Source organism: Condylura cristata, unplaced genomic scaffold (genome assembly GCF_000260355.1).
Source record: "Condylura cristata isolate star-nosed mole 26May11 unplaced genomic scaffold, ConCri1.0 scaffold00030, whole genome shotgun sequence".
NCBI classification, from domain to species: domain Eukaryota; kingdom Metazoa; phylum Chordata; class Mammalia; order Eulipotyphla; family Talpidae; genus Condylura; species Condylura cristata.
This window is the reverse complement of record NW_004567131.1, coordinates 24,258,048-24,278,216: the sequence shown is the minus strand read 5'-3', so window position 1 is coordinate 24,278,216 and position 20,169 is coordinate 24,258,048. Positions and strand designations below refer to the sequence as shown.

At 39.7% G+C, this 20,169-nt stretch overlaps 1 protein-coding gene across 1 annotated transcript in view; it reads left to right on the top strand.

The window, feature by feature from the left end:
- Positions 1-20,169, top strand: part of LOC101636007 — a 57,033-nt gene that overhangs the window by 9,113 nt on the left and 27,751 nt on the right. The window contains exons 2-4 of the mRNA XM_012731267.1: positions 3,468-3,588; positions 4,793-4,936; positions 6,267-6,341. Coding sequence (XP_012586721.1) covers positions 3,468-3,588; positions 4,793-4,936; positions 6,267-6,341 — 340 coding nt within the window. The remainder of the gene's footprint in view (positions 1-3,467; positions 3,589-4,792; positions 4,937-6,266; positions 6,342-20,169) is intronic.

Sequence of the window (20,169 nt, the reverse complement as noted above, 5' to 3'; positions counted from 1 at the left end):
CACAAGTACAATTTGCCATCAATAATAGCTGTCATATTTGAAAAGTGCCAAAAACATTTTCTTTAAGATTTTATTACCACTTAAAACTTCTTTTCTCCTACTTATTTTAAAATGCTTTGAAAAATGTTTAATATTTTATTATCATAACTGATTGTATGACACATCCATTTCTATAGTGCAGTATAATATCATACTTAATTTTATCATAATAATTATAATTTAATTGGTTTTCACAAATGACTTTAAAATTGTTATAATGTTTTTTTAGTCAGAAATATTTTTATATAAAAATTCAGAAATCTTTTTATATAAAAAACTCATATTCAGTTGCACAGTGATAGATATAGTCAATCAAAGAACATTAAAATCACATGTTTTGTGATTTTAACTCTTCCTCCTGCCATACCCTCTTCCTCTTTACCTCAAAGACCTCACTTCATTTAATATGTGCCTTGTTTTTACAAGTAGGATGCTTTATCAAATAGTCTGTCCTGTGAACTCACAATATTTATATTTTGACTTACTTTTTTACACACAATTCCCACAAACTACTTCCAATTTGCAGTAAATGGCAACCTTTCATCTTTCTACAACTGAGTAGTGTTCCAATTTATGAATATACCACATCTGCTTGACCCATTCTCCTGTCAGTGAGTACCCAGGTTGCTTCCAAGTCCTGGCTCTTTTAGACAAAAAAATTGTTATAAATTTTTAGGTAGAGTTTTAGAGGATGGCTATATTTTACTCTTTAAAAAGTAGACTTTCAATCCACAAATATTTATTGAGAGGATTTTTGTGGATCAGTACTTGTTAAAGTCTCTGCAAGGTTTGCTTGTAACAGTTTCAGGACTGTAGGTAGAAAACCCAAAACTCCTGGGTCAGAGACAGAGATCTTCCTCTTGATGGCAATGGCAGTATCCACAGCTTCACATTCATTGATTTACTTCCCTTCCAGGTGCTCTGAGTGTTACACAAAAGACCCATCATGAATGTCTCCACATGTATTAAAGGAAAAGACCCCTGAGCTTAGGGAAGTCACTACTTTTATAGTGAGGAGTAGCAAGTCTGCTTCTTGGCAGGAGGAAAACATTACATCATCTGTCAAGGTTGCCATTGCAAACTTTGCTCTGAGGAATGGCTTGTGGTAAATGTGGTCAGGACTTTGCATTCTTGACGTGCCCAGAAAGACTGTGAAGGCATGTCCAGGACCCATGAAGTCTGCCTTTCTCAGCATACTGTGTAACTGAGAAAAAATATAAGCTCCTCAAATGAATTGGACCAAATCTAAAATACATCTTTCTGTGGAAAACACCAAAAATTTTGTTGAAATGAGGCAATACTGATGTTCCCTCCTCAAATGCATGGTGCAGTGGAGAGGTCTGTTATTACTATATTTAAAAGTGTGTGAAAGATTAGTTGAAAATTTAGTGGGATGAATCAAAAGTCCTTATTTTGAATATTAAAAAGCTTTTATTTGAACATAGCCTCTTTAGTTGACTGCTGCTATGCTTTGATAGTTTTCTTCAAACCTCAAAAAATGTATTTCAAAACATGGTAGTAGTTTAACATTTAACATCTCACAGACAGAATATCAGTCAGGATGCTTCAGCTATAGTTGACACAAACAGTCACCAATTGGTGCATTTATTTTAGTATATTACAGGAATACCAGAGGCGTGACAGCTTCCAAAGGTAGTTGAGCTAATGACTAAACGAAGTCATCAGTCAAAATTATTCCCTTCTCTGTAAAAACTTACCATGTGTGCACTGGCTGTCCCTGGACAGGCAGCAAATGATATGGTAGCTCACGACACCACTTCCACACATGACTAAATCTAGAGTCACAGAGGAAACCGCTTCTCCAGAGCTCTTATGTAAGAGGCTTTTCTACAACCCTCCAGCAGGTCTTCCCTCATGTCACACTCACCAAAACCAAGTTCCATGCCAACCCTAAACCTCTGTCAGGAAGGATGGCATCACCATGAAGGACTGAGAACAAACCAGCCACAGCCTTGGCACTGAGATGGTGGGATGTACCTCCTATGTTCTATGGGAAAGAAATCTAAAGTTCAGAGAGGGGTTTGGGTTGGGGTACCCCTATCACTGTCTACTCCAGCTAGCCGGCAGACAAGGGAAGATAGCACAAAGACTGCCTGCATTGAAAAGTCTGGTTGTCATGGTTCTTTTTTAGCTGTTATTTTTATAAACAGACAGCTGTGTTGATTAAACTAACAGAGAATGTGAATCCAGAAAGTTGGGTGCCTTCCTACCAATATTAAAGATATATAAAAGGAGTTTACAAGTACTACTTGCTCCTGGCCTGCTCAGAGGTTTTATTCAGGAGTAGAGTTTGAAAATCAAATACAGGACAGTGGTACAATTATTTTAAAGGAACAGTTCTCCAACTTTTTGTTTGTTTCAGGACCACTTTATAGTCTTAGAAGTTATTGGAGACCTTGAAGAACTTTTATTTATATGTATTTGTAGTTTCCATATTAGCCATTTAAAAGGAGAAATTGAAAATGTACTTCTATTCATTCTACAATTCTTTTTTTTAAAGATTTATTTATTTATTCATACAGAACTAGGGTACAGGCCAGAGATGTGGAGGGTGAGAGAATTCACCAGAGACAGACCAGGGAGCAGAACAGGCAGATCAACGAAGTACACTGCTGAGGGGAGCAGCGGGCAGGTCAGGAGAGGTCTGCCAGCCAGGCAGGGATTGAACTCATGCGGAAGTGGCTTTAGCTTCTTAGTGCTGTGCTTAGTGCTGTTAACCTGCTGCGCTACCAGGAATGGCCTCATTCTATAATTCTTAATACAATTCTGTGTTAATATGAATAATGTATTTTAAAGAAAAGTTGTTTTTAATATTTTTTAAAGAGTAATGTCATTATTTTACATTCTGGCAAAGCTTTGCCATGCCTGGCTTAATGAAAGATAGCTGAATTCTCACATTAGCTTCCACATTCATGTCCTTCAGTGACACAACTTCTGGGAAGCCCTACTGAACACTGAGAGATGGTAGTGGAAAAGGCAAACAAAATGTTATAATTACAAAAATAATTTTGAACTCATGGATTCCTTACAAAACTGTCCTAGAAGCCCAGGGTTCCTTAGACCATAACTTTGAGAACCACAATCATAAAGTATTTTTGTTTCCTATGGTAATGCATAATTTATAATGACTTCAGCAATAGCACAGGCTAGTCAGTGGATTAGATATTTAAAGGAGGCTCATAAATTATATCTCAGAAAATGAGTAATAGTGGAGCAATTGGCAGTCCAGGGGATCTGATCATCTGTCAACATCTTGATTAAAACCCAGACATGAGGAGACCATGCAAATCCCTCACTGCATCATCTTTTACATCTTTAAATTTGAATAACACAAAAATATCTGTACAGCCCACATTTTTAAGGAAATATTTTTTGCCTAAAGCATATTTAATCTCAATTTTTTTCAGATTTCCTATTTCAGATGATTTGAAGGTTGGATTTTTCAGCACAGACCACGCTACTCAAACAGATACTAGTGAAATTTTCCCTTTAAAAGAGTTGAGTTCATCAACACAAAAACTAGTACAGGTAAATCTGGATTTATTTTTGTAATTCAGAGATAATTGTAGATATTATTTGCCTCTATGTCTATTTCTTTGACATAACTAAAATGATTATTTTTTTTAAATATTAACACCTTTGACAAAGTGAGCTCAATGAAAGGTAATGAAAGCTAATTATATATTATGTCAAATTCTACTGGGTTTTTACATGTTAAATTATTTAGTGAAGCATTTTGTTACTTTTTCTGGAATTTTTTTTGACGTGTGGAAAAGCATATATTTTTGGTATATAAAATGAATCTAGAGAGGAAGGCCTGATTTCCTTAACCTTCTCAATGGGGGAGGGGGGGAGAGGTGATATCTGTCTTTGTCTACTGTGCCCTCCTGGTATTCTCTTTATGTACCTCCCCTTCCCCACAAGTCGTCCTGTCTCAGCTAAGTTATTTAAGATGGCATCTGAAGCCACACTGGCAAGTCATTCAGTTTTGCTGTGTCTCTCCTAGATATACAGAAGATAGACATGTTATTATGAAACTTCTTTTTGGCTTTTTCTCTTATCAAAAAATCGAAGGCTGTAGAAAATAATACAATGAATCATTGTGTTGCCCACCATACAGTTTTGTCAAATTTTGATCTTTTTTGATTTTCAAGGAACAGAACATTTCTTACTAACAAATATCAAGTTATCATGAAAACCCCTAACCAGCAAAACTGGCACATGAGGTACCATAGTACATAAATTCTTACTTTCTCCTTTTTCACTTCCAGTATAACTTGGAAGTCTTGCCATATTCGTACACAGAGTTTCCTCATCTATTTCACAAGAATATCATTTATCTAGCTACCCCTCAATTGATGGACATTTTGGTCCTTTTAAATCATACACTTCAGGAATAACTCTGCGCACACTCATATGCCAGTGAATCTTCAGTGTAAATTCTTTCAAGTGGAATTTGTATCAGAGGATGTGTAAAGCCATTTGGTAGGCACTTACTAAATGTCCTGCATAAAGCATATACCAGCTTACCATCCCCATTGTAACTTTGAGGAACCTCGTGTCCTGTACTCTATTGGCATATAGACCTATACACCACTCTCAAGAAGTGATCCTAAAAGTCAGTACAGGCCCCTAACCTCATCCCAGGTCATTTGCTCAGAACTAAGCAACATAGTGGAATCTTAGCAAGAATATCCTTATTCTCTACAATAACATGTTTTCCCCTCTTTAGATTGTTAAATCCCTACAGGTGGAATTCGGGTTCCTCAAACAATCATTTCAATTGAAGTTCGAAGATCGACTTAAACAGGAATCTTTCAGTCTCTTCACTGTTCTACAGGATAGGATCCAATCGATTGAAAAACATTATCAAGAGGTAGAAGTTCTCTCATTTACTTTATTTTGTGTGTAGCTTAGATGTGTGTGCACTGCAGTTTTGAGATTAGCAACCAATATGGGCAATATAATTTGTGCATGTGCCTTGTGTAATAACTGGTACATGTTGTATGTCAGGAACATCTGTGAGTGCTCCATATATAAATTCGTTTAATAATCACACTGTTCTTATGATGTAAGTATACTGATTATCCCTTATTTACAGATGACAAACTGAAGCACCAAAATATTAATTAACTAATTCACGATCACCAGTTACATCAGTAGAGTTTAGGTTCCAGGTCAAGCCATTTGATGCTTAACTGTAATTTTATATGATCATATTTATGCCTTAACAATAGTTCAGAAGGTAAGGACAAGAAAAACTTGCTGCTTTGAGGAGTTTCCTAGAGCCTTTGGCCAGCTTAGCATTATCCCTGATCTATACATAAGAAAATTGAGCAGCCAAGGTTAAGTAACTTGGTTAAGGTCAGACAGAGAATAAGAGGCTGAACTATAAAATTCTGTCTGACTCTATAGTCTATTTGCTGTTTACACTCCATGTTGGAATCAAGAATTGCTATCAGAATAAGGGTCACTTTTTTTTTTAAAGATTTATTTATTCATACAGAACTGGGGTTCAGGCCAGAGATGTGGAGGGTGAGAGGATTCACCAGAGACATAGTGGGGAGCAGAACAGGCAGATCGACGAAGTACACTGCTGAGGGGAGCAGCGGGCGGGCCAGGAGAGGTCTGCCACGCCATGTAGTCACCTCCGGGGCAGGCGGGAATCGAACTCATGCGGAAGTGGCTTTAGCGTCTTAGTGCTGTGCTTTAACCCGCTGCGCCACCAGGGAGGACCAAGGGTCACTTTTTTTAATTGTACTATCTTTCATTGTTATCCTAAACAGATAAAATTAAATTATCAATCAGGAAATGTCTAGTTTATGGGATATGTGCTATATTTCATAAGCATATCCCATTTTAAAAGTACAAGGAATAGAAGAGGATATGAATTATAGATTTTACTACTTTTAGAAGCAATTCTAGGAAAACACTAAATAAATAAGCTTAGATATATAAAATAAAATAAAATGTTCAAATTATCTGTATCTCTGTGCATACTCTGTTGCTTTAGTTAAGTACAAATAAAAATGGAACATGTTGTAGTGGCTGTGGTCTAGGAGAAACAATTTATAAATTGAAGTTTTTTTATCAGACTGTACTGATTTGAATGATGGTTTTATTTATACTGAGTCCCTCACTAACAGGTATGAGATCATATTTAAAAACACACAGTTATGCTCATTGTATTTATTCTGGGTTTGCAGAATGAGGATATCATAAGAAAATGCTACAACCAGCAGCTAGCGGATGCCATAGCTGTTATCCACGGAATGTACAAGGTGGGTGACAGTGTGTCCGGGCCACTCACACAGTGGGTTCATCAGGGGTCCTGGGGCCGGGTTTAGCTTTGAGCACCTGATTCCTCAATGTTCAAATCACAAAGGAGAGATCAGCCTAAAACAATTCACATTTTCCTTAAACTTGCCACAATTACTTTTTTACAGTAGCACATACCACTTTCCAGAGGCTGAAAAATCCTGGTCTGTTTCCAAAGGATCTGGTCAAGTGACAAGGAACCCAGCTTGTTTGAACAGCGTAGTGTTGGGTAGAAGGTCAGATGGCCTTAAGAGAGAGCTCACCAGGTCCGTGGTGAATCTTAGTGACTCTGACCCTTGATGGTACCTTTTCTAGGTACAGGGACATGGCTAACTGCAGACATGGTGCTTCACTCTCCTACGTAATGGGAAAATTCATGATTTTCAGTTGTTTTTTAGGTCTCATAAAGATCTTCTTCTAGTATGTATAACTATAATCGTGTCATTCACTTCAATTTATTTCTATGGAGAATTATTTTATATTTAAAGTGAGTTGTACATTGATTGCATACTTCCTTTCACAGCACTTCATACATTTGTTTTAGTGATGTCATTGCTCATTACCTGTCTCTGTTCTATGCCAGACAGACACCTTGTGAGGCAAGGATGTTGTCTATTTTACTCACTGTTGTGCCCTGACTCAGCACTACACTGTATTTAACAATCAGCTAACAATTGTTGGATGAATGAGCAGTTGCAGGTACTTGTGTCAGATACCAATGACTCAACAATCGATCACTCACCCTTCTCCTTTCTCCTTTTTTATTGGAAGAACCGCTTTCTACCATAGAAGCCAAAATGCTGGCGACTTCCCCCTCACTTTCTATGTGCTCAGCAATGAGCATGCGCAAAGGCAGATCCCTGCCCAGTGAGACTTTAAGAGAAGTTGGCTATGAGCAACCTCTGGGAAGGAGGTTATTCTTTCTAATTAAAAGAGACTCATGGGAAGAAATACCCTTCTTTCTCTTTGTTAAATCTTGTTATGACTCCTTCTGATACTTGGAATTGCTGTAATCAAACTAAAGCCAAGGATCAAGACACCATGTGCTAAGCAGAGCTGAACAACAGAAAGTGCCCATGTATTTTATTTTTATTTATGCATAGAAGAACTGGGGTGTAGACCAGAGATGAGGGGTAGGATTCACCAGAGACAGAGTAGGGAGCAGAACAGGCATATCTACTAAGATACACTACTGCGGGGAGCAGCAGGTGGGTTAGCTCTCTGGGAGGGTGGGGGGCAGAAGCCCGGCTGCAGCATTGACAGCGCTAAGACTAACCCCTATGCCATCAGGGAGGCCTGGTGCTGAAGTCTTTGATGACATCGTTGAACAACTAAAGTAACTTTGGACTTTGTCAACCTCTGGTCCTTTTATTTTATAAACTAATAGCCCTCTTACAATATAAGTTACTGTTAATGACTCTTGACTTAATTGTAGCTGAAAACATCTATCTCCGGACTGATTGCACTGGCAAGAATTTCTGTGACTGTGTGTTAAACTGTTATTTCCAAAGGTGGTGGCAAGACCATCTCCCACTTCCTGCCCTTCTACCATGCTCTTCCTCCATCAAGGGGCAGAGTCTAACCCCTCTCCCTGAACCCTGGCATCTGCTGACTGGCTCACAGCCACTGAATGCGGAGGGAGGGAGCGATGCTGCATACTTCTGTGAGTAGATCTGAGGAAACTTGCATCGTCATCCTGCTTTCAAATTGGTGCTGTCTGGACTCTTCCTCTTTGAATCCCGCCAACATGCTATGGGGTGCTCAAGTCACACACACATTATGGGACCTGAATCAGTGGGCCCAACGGGACTCAAGACTTCAAGTTATCCAGCCTCCTGTGCACTTGGTCTTTCATCTGAAGCCCCAGCGCTTCCCAGAGATAAGCCATCCCACTATCCCTGTCCGAAGTCCCTGACTCAAGAGTTCATAAGCATATAGTAGTCATGCTTCATACTGGTCTTTTTTGGCCTATTTATTATCTTATCTTAGTATTTAGGTTTATATTCTGAGGCCAAGGCCTGCGGATTTCAGATATGAAGGAGATATGCCCTCAAGTCATCTATAATCATTATTAATATTTATTGTTTTTATATGAAATTGGCATTTGGGGGACTGAAAGGTCAAATATCAGCAATTTCATATGGTTAAACCTAGTAAACATACTTTTAAACAAATAACAGCAGCAGCAAATTGCATGCAAAATTCAAAACAAATTCATCTTCAATTTAACCAGTGCTTGTTGAGTAGATACCATGTATGATACGCTAGACATTTATATTACCAAGATGAAGAGGATGTTGGTAGGAAGGGATTATAAACAAGTCATCATCATATAGCTTCTTTAGAGCAGAGGAAACCATATACAGCAGTAGTTATGTGACCACCAGTAAGGGAGGAGTTGTTTCTGCTAGGATGCTTTGGGAAGGCACACTAGAGGGGATACTAGTGTTATCTTTTTTTTTTTAAGATCTCCCTTATTAATGTATACAAGAACTGGGGTGCAGGATTGAGGGTGAAAGGATTCACCAGAGACAGAGTTGGGAGCAAAACAGGCAAATCAACTGAAATGCACTGCTGAAGGGAGCAGCAGGTGAGACAGGAAAGGTCTGCTGCACTATGTGGGTCAGATCCCTGGCGGGGATTAAACTCGGGCTGCAGTAACTATGGATAGCTTCATAGTGCTGGGCTTTAATCATTGTACCACCAGGGAGGGCCCTAGTGCTATCTTTTAAAGGAAGTACAAATCTACCCTGACTTCTGATGGATTTATAACCCCATAAACCTATTGTAAATTGAATATTGTAAGTCAAGAAATCATTTAATACACCTAACCTACTGAACATCAGAGCTTATCTAACCTACCTCAAATATGCACAGAACCCCTACATTAACTTACATTTGAACAGAAATCAACACAAAGCTTATCTTATAATAAAGTGCTGAATAATAATAAAGTTTGAATAAAGTAAATTCAAACCCAAATTGTTGTGTGGGTTCTTATTAACATACACAGAAGAAAGCACTCTGAATCTGAAGGGTGTTGGAAACACTGAAAATTTAGCTGCTGCTGCTGGCCCTCCCTGGAGGCACAACGGGTTAGGATGCAGCACTGCAAACTGGCTACAGCCTCTTCAGTGTGAGTTTGATCCCCCACCCGGGAGGTGACCCACATGGCGCAGCAGACCTCTCCTGACCCACCTGCTGCTCCCCTCAGCAGTGTTCTTCATCAGTCTGCCTGTTCTGCTCCCCACTCCATCTCTAGTGAACCCTCTAACTGCCCCTGCATCTCTGGCCTGTACCCCAGTTCCATATGCATAAATAAGTCTTTATAAATAAATAAACAACTCATGCTCAAAAAAAAAAAAATGTGGGTGAATAAGGAACTACCACTTTTCATATGTACTTTTTTGTACTTCTAGGAGTAAAGATCCCTGAAATGATTATTCACATCCATCAGTTTTCCATAAACATGTGCTGATTAAGTATCTTTAGCCAACAGTGTATTAATTGTGGTTTGTTGGTTCATCTAGTTAATGAATTGTTTTAATGTTACAGGAGTGATTATTTAAATCCTCCCTTTGAACCGGTGGCATCTCTTTGATCCATGACCTCAGACAGCCTTCCTAATCCTGGCCACCCAGTTTGTTAGAGCTTAGTCATTGAAAGAACACTAGAGTCTTAAGAAAATAACGCCATAAAACCCTTACTCGGAAGAGGAAACTTGTGGTTAAATGTGTATAACTCTCTGCTGCCCTCTGGAGACCACAGTTGCAAGGACTTTAGCTATGGAGTAGTTTTATGTCTCTTTATAAAACACTTCCGTGTGTGATATTACAGTATCTTATTTGCAGATAAAAGAAAACACTTTCTAAAATTTACACCCAATTTATTTGAATTTGGTTATTTTGTTATTTTTGATTATTAAGTTATTTTAGTTTTGAAAATGTCTCGTCTCAAATTCAGATGAGAAAGCAAGCTAGATGTTTCAAACACCCAAAGATGTAGTAAAGGGATTTAGAACCTCTTATTAAAAAAACAAACAAACAAACAAACAAACTTAAGTCAGAGAGCTGGGTTTCAGATTAGTAAACAATTTTCCAACAGCATGTACCTTTTTCATTTCCATATTAGAAGATCAACTAAATTTTTTAAGAATTTGTGTGAGAAAAAAGCAATTCAAATTGAGGGCGCCAAACCAGAAGTGACTTTTATAGAGCTGTGGAAGCAAATCAAAAAAGCGATTTGATTTTGCCTATTTCAAAAATCCTCTCTGATTGTTTTTAATTGACTGTCTTTAGGTTTTTATTTCTTAATCAGAGATAGAAGAGATCGCTTAGGGTGCATAGTAAGGGGAGAAGAACTTTTCCCTTTGTTCAAAATGTTAGGCACACCCACACCCCCATAGCCTTTAAATACAGCCATCAGAATTTCTTTCCCTCAAATCCAAGCACCACCCTCTCCCTTACCAACACAAGGTTAATCAGTCAAGTCATTGCTCTGAGTGGGTATTCTTTTATCTCCGTTTTCTCCCCTTTTTGTGTGTGTGTGAGAAAACTCTGGGATGGACAAAGGGTACTTTGGGTATCTGTTGATTGTTGGGAGTAGTTTGGGGAGAAAGGGGAGCTGAAAGAGGTTTAGCTAGAGAAGAGTGTGCAGAGGTATTGAGAGGACTGGTGATGAGCTTTGCCTTCACTTTTCTGGGTAGACCTCACTGTCTAAATTTGGTAGAAGCCCAGCCGAAAAGGTAATCTTTTGTCTTAAGAGGTGACCTCGCCTTAGTTACGTAACCACACGGATGATGCTTGGGGAAACAGCCTCTTTTCCCCTAGGCAAATAATATTTTTAAATGCAAGTAATGATAACCTCTTGCTTTTGGTGATTGAGGCAATGTGCAACGTGTTTCACATGCATGATCACATTCAGGATATTTCTAAGAAAGACTAAAGCTACATGCAGATGGATGATAGCAAAATGCAATTTTCTATGTCTAAGATTTATTTCAGTGCTTTACCTTTTTGGTGCTACTGTCAATGTCATTCAGAACGAAAGGTGAATGTAACAAATTTCTCTTTTACATGAGATCATCCAGATTTTCAAAATTCTGGTGTTCATGATTTCTCCCGCTGCTAAGACCCCAGTTCTATACTCCTTAGCATCCTCTGTATGCCTTTAAAACATCTTCTGGTTTGCTAGACTCAATGTGTGAGACAGATATTAAGGAAAACCACCAGGGGAGAGGCATCTTGGTTATTTAATGAAATGGAAATTTCTAGTAACACAAAGAAAAGTCAGACCTTCTTATACTAGTGGCAGGCTGCTAGGAGCACAGGGTAGAAGGAAGCTCGCTCTGTTCGTGTCTTTTTATGTTTATTTTTTATAGACTAGGAATCATGCAATTAATAAGTTGATAATAATAATATTTTAAGGTATTCTGAATGCATGCTTTTTTAAAAAATATTTTATTTATTTTTGCATAAAAGAACTGGCATGTAGGCTAGAGGTGCAGGGTGAGAGAAGAGTCCCCAGAGCGGGGAGCAGAACAAGCAAACTAACTGTAACACACTGCTGAGGGGAGCAGCAGGTGAGAGGAGAGGTCTGCTGTACCTGTGGGTCAGCGCCTGGCCAGGGATGGAGTTCAGGCTATTGCAGTGACAATGCTGACTCAACCCCTAGGCCACCAGGGATTCCCCCGTAGCTATTCCTTAAATAGTGAACTAAAAGTATGTGATATTTCAAATGTAAGTTTTATTAACGTAGTCAACAGCGAATAAATACAAAAATGCATACAAATGTAGCCATTGAAATCATAGTTCTAATATAAATTGCTAGCAGATAAAATTATTGTTGCTCAAAAAATAGATTATATATATCAGACAGAAGAAAATATAATCTCAAAAACATGACTTTTTTATTATTTAAGAATATATGATTTTATATTCACATATAAAAGAATAGAGACTACATGTGAGGGCATAGGAGGTCTATGCAAAACCTCAGCACCTTCCTTGCAATTCTTTTGTGACCCTAACATTGCTTTTTTAAAAATTATCTTTAAAAAGGCATGATCTTGAAAAAAAAAGTCTTAATAATATTATTAAGCCAGAGAAAAATATTGTACTTTGCTACCTTCCAAGAAGTCTTTTTCTGACTGTCATTCAGTGGGGAATGGAACATTTTTGTGTTAACTTCAAATATTTTCCCATAATACCTTCACATCATAGAATAATCACATCTCCTTTTTGATAACTTTATATAGAGCACACAAGCAACACTTTGTTCATTGTACAGTCTCTGCAGCCTTTTCAAGCTATAGTGTTGGATTCAAAGAAGCCATTTCTGGCTTGTCCTCTACTTTCATTTTGTCAGTGTAGATGACTATATGAGACAGAATTACCCAACCCATCTCAAGGTGGTTGTGTTAAAAAATATACTTGTTAAAAGGAAAAATGTTAAAATTGTTTTGAAAGGTCACTGAACTGGGAAAGTATTCTCAACAGCCTTAAACTGTTGGTTCTCATTTTCTTCCACCTCTGAGGACTACAGGAGTATAGAATCCTTTCTAAAAAGAGTACTGACATTTGATTCCAAATTGGAATGCAGAGAATACTATTGGGTGTTCAATGATTTTTTATTTTTTAAAAGGTATGATAATATTAAGTAATAAAAGGCCAGCATTTTGATATATGGGGAGGGTTACATTTCCTAGACCCTGACTGGGAAACCAATGTGCATGGGTTGCCAGGGCAGGTGCATATCCTTGGATTGTGAGCAATTCCCTGGAAGTCTCTCGAGCACTATGAATGGCTTTATGAGGGAAGAAGATGAGAAACAAAACTGCCTAAAGGACCAACCGCCCAAAGTGAATGGCTCTGAAAGAAAAGAGTTACAAGTTAAGTCACCCCCCCCCAAGTTACCACAATGCACTATGCATCTCCCCTCTCAACTCTGCCCTTTCTCCTTCGCCTCCCGATCTTGGTGTGAGGCACCACATCCCATCTGGGAAGCTAAGTCTTTTCTGGTGCTGCACATCTCCATCCAACCTCTGGGTCTTCACCTGTGGTGAGATCACACCCCTTGTCTCCTTCGGTGTGGGTGGGTGTGGGACCACTCGTAATCAAAGGTGCTGGGATGACTGCATTCCTAAGAGTATATTCTTGTCTTACAGAGTCTGTCTCTCTCTCTGTGGGCTCAGAAAAAAAGAAAAGGCCATATTGGGGAACCACAACATTTGAGGGCAAAGCATTGTGTGTGGTCTCTAGAGCTGAGAGCTGATTCTGGCCGACAAGAAAGAAGCCCTCAGCCCTGTTTCTGCAAGGATATGAATTTCCCCCAACAACCTGGGTGATCTTGAAGCAGCTCCTTTCCCAGTCCAGCAGCTGCTGAGACCACAGCCCTCAACTAACACTTTGATTGCAAACTTGTCCCTTCGCAGAAGACCCAGCTAGGCCATGCTGAATTTCTGGCTACACCAACTATGAGCTAATGCATGTCTGTGTGTTTGTTTTTTTAAAAAGATTTATTTATTTATTTATTATTTATTTATGCGTACAGAACTGGGGTACAGGCCAGAGGTGCAGGGTCAGTGACAGGATTTACCAGACAGAATGGAGTGCAGAACAGGTAGATTGAAGAATCACACTGCTGAGGGGAGCAGAGCGGGAGGCAGAAGTCAGCTGTGCCATGTGGGTCAGCTCCCTGGCCGGGAATAGAACTTGCACTGAAGCTGCTCCAGCTAGCTTTGTAGTGCTGTGCTTTCTCCTGTGCCACTAGAGAGGGCCCATGTCTGTGTTTTAAGCCACAGTTTGTGGTCAAACTGTGACCCAGCATAGATAACAAATGAACAATTATTTTAAGTAAGGATTCGGTAAGAATCCTACCAGTTTTTTTACCTCTGAAATCCTTCCTCATTATCTTGCTACTCTACCATGTGTTCAGTACTTGCCTGGCCTGTAGCTGTTACCTTCTTACTTGTCTGGTCTCATTAATTTGGTTAACTGTCCTAGGCAGTAAATGAATCACCTTTCAAAATGCAAATCCCATCACATCCTACCCTTTATTAAAACCCTTCAGTATCTCCTCCATATTTGTAGGATATTTAAGTCTTTAGTGTGACCCAGAAGGCCCCTTCTCCATTCTTTTATTCCACTCCTAAGTGAAAATTTCACCCTCCAGTAGCACTAAGCTACTTAGGGTCACCTGCCTCCCTCCTCATGCCTCCTTCATGAGTCACCTCCCTGGAATGTTCACATAATGTCCCTTCTAATGGAATGTTCTTTCTCTCCCCGATAACTCACACACAGGATAGTATCACATTTGCCAGCTTACGACTGGTCTTCTCACTAGACTTGTTGTTCCCCTAGAGCAGGGAATGGGGCTTATTCATCTTTGTGCTCCACTCCTAGCAGAGAACTTGGCACATAATAAGCCTTAAACAAATGTTTGTTGAATAAAGGATTGAATATAATCAAGCAGGATGCCAAGAGCATTTGCTCCACAACGCTGTACTGGAAATAGCGCCCCTAGTAAAAACTGTAGAACAAAGGCAACCCATGAGAATGAGGGCTTTAACTGATTTTTCACTCAGGTGTGGATTCAACCTCCCATTGTGCGAGCAGAGACAAAATTGGTCCTCACCCTTTAGTTGTCTGTAATCTGGTGGTCATAAGAGATAAGAAACTCAGCAAATACAGCGTGTAGAAGTTTGTGTTTGATGGCCTCACTCTTCCTGCGGGTTTGGGAGAAGAGTTGAGGAATACTTCCAAGAGGAGGTGATTCCTGAGCCAGCCCTTGAAGGTGATAAGTATTTGGCAAGCTGGTAGAAGCGAGGAGGAAGGTATAGAAGTGGCTTGTTTAACAACACAGAAGCACAAAAGTACAAGGCTCAGTGAGGGTGCTGCAAGTGTTTTGTTTGGTCTGGCTAGAAGACAAGAGGCCGGAAAAAGCAGAGATGATTCAGAAATGAAGCTAAGCAATTTATGTGTTTCCTCAAAGACATCAAAGAATCGTCGTAGAATTTTAGGCTTTTTCATGATGTGTTTAGTTTTGCAACCTTTAAAGATAAATATTATTGGAGTGTTTATGAAACTTGATAAATAGTAACTCTCTACCCCACCCAGGTTCTGAACCAGTTAAAAAATAAAGTCAGGGGGTCAGCAGATGAAGATGATCTATTTTACTAATGAAGCAGGCTGCTCCAAGCTAAACCCCCAACGTTGGGCAGACTTCATCCCTGTCACAGACAGCAATGTGGGGGGCAGGGCTCTTCCTGCCAGAGGAAGACAAGTCCTTCTGCCAGCTTGCCCCAAAGAGAAAGGGTAAAGGAAGGGAGGACCAACAGGTGACCAGGTTTCTTCTTCCAAAGTCAAAGTTATGAGTGAAGGGTGTCAATCCACATGGAAAGAATAATATTTCTTGGATTTCCCTTCTCTTAACACAATGAACTTAACCTGTTAGCCTGTGATCAACCAGGATATGTCTGAGCCTCGGGGAAGAGAAAAACCCTACTTCTAACTCTGGGGCAGCCAACTGCAATGGAAACCAACCTCCTTTTCTCTGAGAATCTGGGACTGCTCATGCCCCAGAAGACTTGGCATTGTGTTCGAGGCATGCTTCATTTACCTTGAACTCCCAGGTCACTTTGTATCCAACGATGAATTTTACTTGTCTATGTTTTCATGCCAGATTACACCCGCTCTGTTGTCTAATAGTTTCTGTCAAGACATTTTGCCTAGGAGATCAAATGATAGCATAAAATTTTATTAATATTCAAAGGATAACAGTAATGTCTCTGATCTGAATATTCACCCCTTCTCATTTTCAGATGCCAAAAGAAATTTTTTAAAGATTTATTTATTTATTTACTTATGCATACAGAATGGGGGTACAGGACAGAGGTGCAGGAGCCTTGAGAGGATTCACCAGAGACAAAGTTGGGAGCAGAACAGGCAGATTGACGAAGTATAATGCTGAGCAGAACAGCGGGTGAGAGAGGAGAGGTCTGCTGTGCTATGTGGATCACCTCCAGGGCAGGGGATCGAACTCATACTGCAGCCAGCTTGCAGTGCTGAATCCTAACTTGTTGTGCCACCAGGGAGGGTCCCCAAAGGAAATTTTTTAATACAAACATTTGTTCTTCTTGCAAGATCTAGAGAATTCAAATCCAAAATAAAATGTTCTTGTCATTGTGAATCAGTAGTCTGAAGATGGTTTCCTCTGATGGCAGATCAAGCAGCCGGTAGCTGTGCTGAGCACCGTGGAGCCAGTCCTCTTTCTGCCAGAAGAGCTGCTGCAGTATGGAAAATAGACTATAATTAATGCTGTGGTGTTGGTTTGGAATTAGAGATGTTGGTGTGCACTTAGGATCAATATAGATATTTTATTAGTATTATCCAGAGAAACACAACCTATAGTTGGTGTGCAGAGAATGAGCAGGAGAGCAAGATTTGATTTAAGGAATTAGCTCATGTGGAGCTGCCATGTCTGACATCTGCAGGTACAAGGTAGGCCAGCAGGCTGGAGATCTGTGGAAGAGTTGAAGTTATAGCTCCAGTCCAAAGACTGCTGACCTAAATTCATCTTCCTCCTGGGACCTCAGTCATTCTCTGTAGGTCTTCAACTGATTGGCTGAAGCCCACCCACTTTATGGAGGATTATTTGTTTCACTCAAAGTCTACTAATTTAATGTTTAAAATGGCTTACATTATACCTTTACAGCAACATCTAGACTTGCCCAAGTCTCTGCACACTGTGGTTTAGCTAGAAAAGGAAGTTAGGTTGACCCCTGTATTCCCTAACAGCTTGCCAAATCTAGGGGAGATCAGAATGGGGGAAGAACTGGAATTTGATGAGTGATAGGGGGTTTTAGTTTGTCTTGTTCTTGATTTTATTCTTGTTATACCAAAGACTTAAAAAAAAAACTGGCACTTTCCTGAGAGTTCTAAGGGATAAGAAACTTAAGATAGAAGACCAGATTTCAAGGAGTGGCGAAGAAAAACAAAACTGCCTCCTACTCATCTCCTTTGAGTCCAGCTTGTTCAATAAACACAAGTAAACCATCACAAACATTCCTGGAGATGAAGAGAAATGAACCCAATGTATTTGGACCTTATGATTATTTTATGGTATGTCAAAAGTGAAACTTTTCTGTTTTTCCAAAGAACCATGACCCACCCTTACTGAATTCCAGAGAGGCCAAGCCTGAAGGCCAGCTGGATCAGCTCTGCCAAGTACATGCTGCATCTCAGTTCAGTTCCTGGTGGGATTTTAAATGATCTCCCAGGGGTGGTTTTGTTTTGTATTATAGAGGAAATGACTTGGCTAGCCTATCAAAAGCATCTTTGTTTTTCTGCTTTTTAAGAGTAAAATAAGCCCATCATATTCAGAACATATAAAACTCCTGAGCAAATAAATAATAAACATGACTCAAGAGTAGTGTTGCTAAAATAGAGAGACCACCAGCAGCCACGGAAGGCAGTTAGGTCAACAACTTTAAGGTTTGCCACAGCATGTGGCATCTGGGTTGAAATGATAAATAGTAACAACCATACTAACTATTAAGATATTCTAATAGTGATTTCATTGTATATGCTGTTCAAAATTGTATATAAGAATTCTCTCATTTAATTCTCCCAATAATTCAGGTACTACTACCAATCCCATTTTACAGATGGTGACTGAAGTACAGGGGGTTAAGAAACTTGTTCAAGGTCACAGACCAGAGTTGTTCTGTAGACCAGTCTGGCAGAGGCCAATGCCGTTCTGATAGACCGACAGGTAAATGATCCTTAGGTGAGGTGGGTCTCCAAGTGCGACAGCTAGATACCTGTGGCAAATGGGTACTTCTGAGAAATGGCATGCTGAGTATCATACTGATAAAATACCCAGTCTAGGGCCTCCCTGGTGGTGCAGGGGTTAAAACCTCAGCATTATCAAGCTGTTGCCAGCCACTGCAGCCTGAGTTCAATCCCAAGCCAAGGAGGTGACCCATATGGTGCAGGAGACCTCTCATCCGCTGCTCCCCTCAGCAGAGTATTTCGTCGATCTGCCTGTTCTGCTCCCCACTCTGTCTCTGGTGAATCCTCTCATGGCCCCTGCACCTCTGGCCTGTACCCCAGTTCTGTATCCATACATAAATAAATCTTAAAAAGAAAAAAAGAAATTGGATTTTAGCCTGTAGGAGATGGGCAGAGTTGTATTCTACAAAGACTATTTTGGTCACAGTATTGAGAATTGTTGGGAAGGAACAAAACTAGAGGTGGGGAGGCCAGTTAAGAGGCTGGTACAATAGTCCAGGCCAAGAAGAATGGGACGATGATGGCAGTGACACAGGGAAGGAGAGGGTGGATTGCACAACTTGAGTTAGTGACATTGTAGAAGCAGCTTAAAATGACAGAAAATGGGTTTCTTGCTTGTGTTGCTATTAAATGGCAGGGAGATAGAAAAGATGAGAGTGAAGATGGAGAACTCTCTTTCGATCTGTTAAATTTGAGATACCCAGAACACCCAAGGCACCAGTGTGTCTTGGCCTGAGCAGCACATTCGAGTAGTAGCCATAGCTAAGAAGAAATGGGAAGAGTAGATCTACAAAATCAATATTGTTCCTTAGAATTGCCAATTAACAAAAACCTGTATTGTCAAATGGATTATTCTACCTTCATTCTTCTAACTTTTTGAAGTATATTATTAGAAGATAGGGTAGGTTGTACTGTGTTTTTGTTATGTGCCTGAGTCCAAATGTTTTAATAATAAACAAATGATAAAATAATTCTATAATTCCCAAAAGAACTCAAAATTGATTTACACAGATTTTTCCCACTGTCTAAATGAAAAACATTCCTATTTTGTTTTATTTATTTGGTGGACAACTTTGGGTGTCTAGAAATGCTCTTACCACTAATTTGTTTATTTTTATTTCTTATTTGTTTTTAATTTATTCACTTATAAATATATTTTGCATCATTGTTCATTTTTGTACAATGTTTGCATTCTCCTCTCAGGTATAGTCCCCATAGAGTCCCCACCACCAGTTAGTTCACCCGTGCACCATCAACACACCCCCTGTGCTCTTCCCTCCCTGTTTGATCTCTCTCCCCGTGCCCCCCGGCAACCTACCACTAATTTATATGGAATTACTTTTGAATGTCCCAAGGCCCCCCCAAAAAAATCTACTAAATCAAAACATTCTACTTTTGGGCCATGGGGGAAACCTGCATTCTATAAAGATATGCTGAACAGACACCTCAAGGCCATTGAGAACAGCTCAATTGAGTAACTGAGCTCCTTACTGTATGTGAGATCTGTTTTGAAACTGTTTGAACACCTCTAAATGTCCCCAACCCATTAACTAGTCTACATGGACACCCGAGGAAAGGATCTTGGGAGGACAGCAAGGAACAGTGGACCCTCCTCCCTGCTCTTGCCTAAGCAGGGTATTTTCTGACTCTGGATGGCATCTTGATCATCCCACCATAGTTTGCACCGAAGGAGACCAAATCAGTGTTTCTGTAAGCACCATAATATTTGAGGAAGGTGAGACAAACACTGACAAGCTGGATGTATACATTTCTCCCCATTCCGTGGGACCCCAACTAATGGCATGACCCTTATTCTGCATCCTAGATTGAGGGCAACATAGAACAAGACTGGGACATTGCAGGAACACAGGCATAAATCTGCCAAAGCAGACCTTGGACTATATAAAATAAAGCTCTGGAAAAAATCTTTTTAAAAATCCTTTTAAAACATTGTAAAATTCCATGCCATTTGAATTCCAGATGATTTATCATTTTTGTT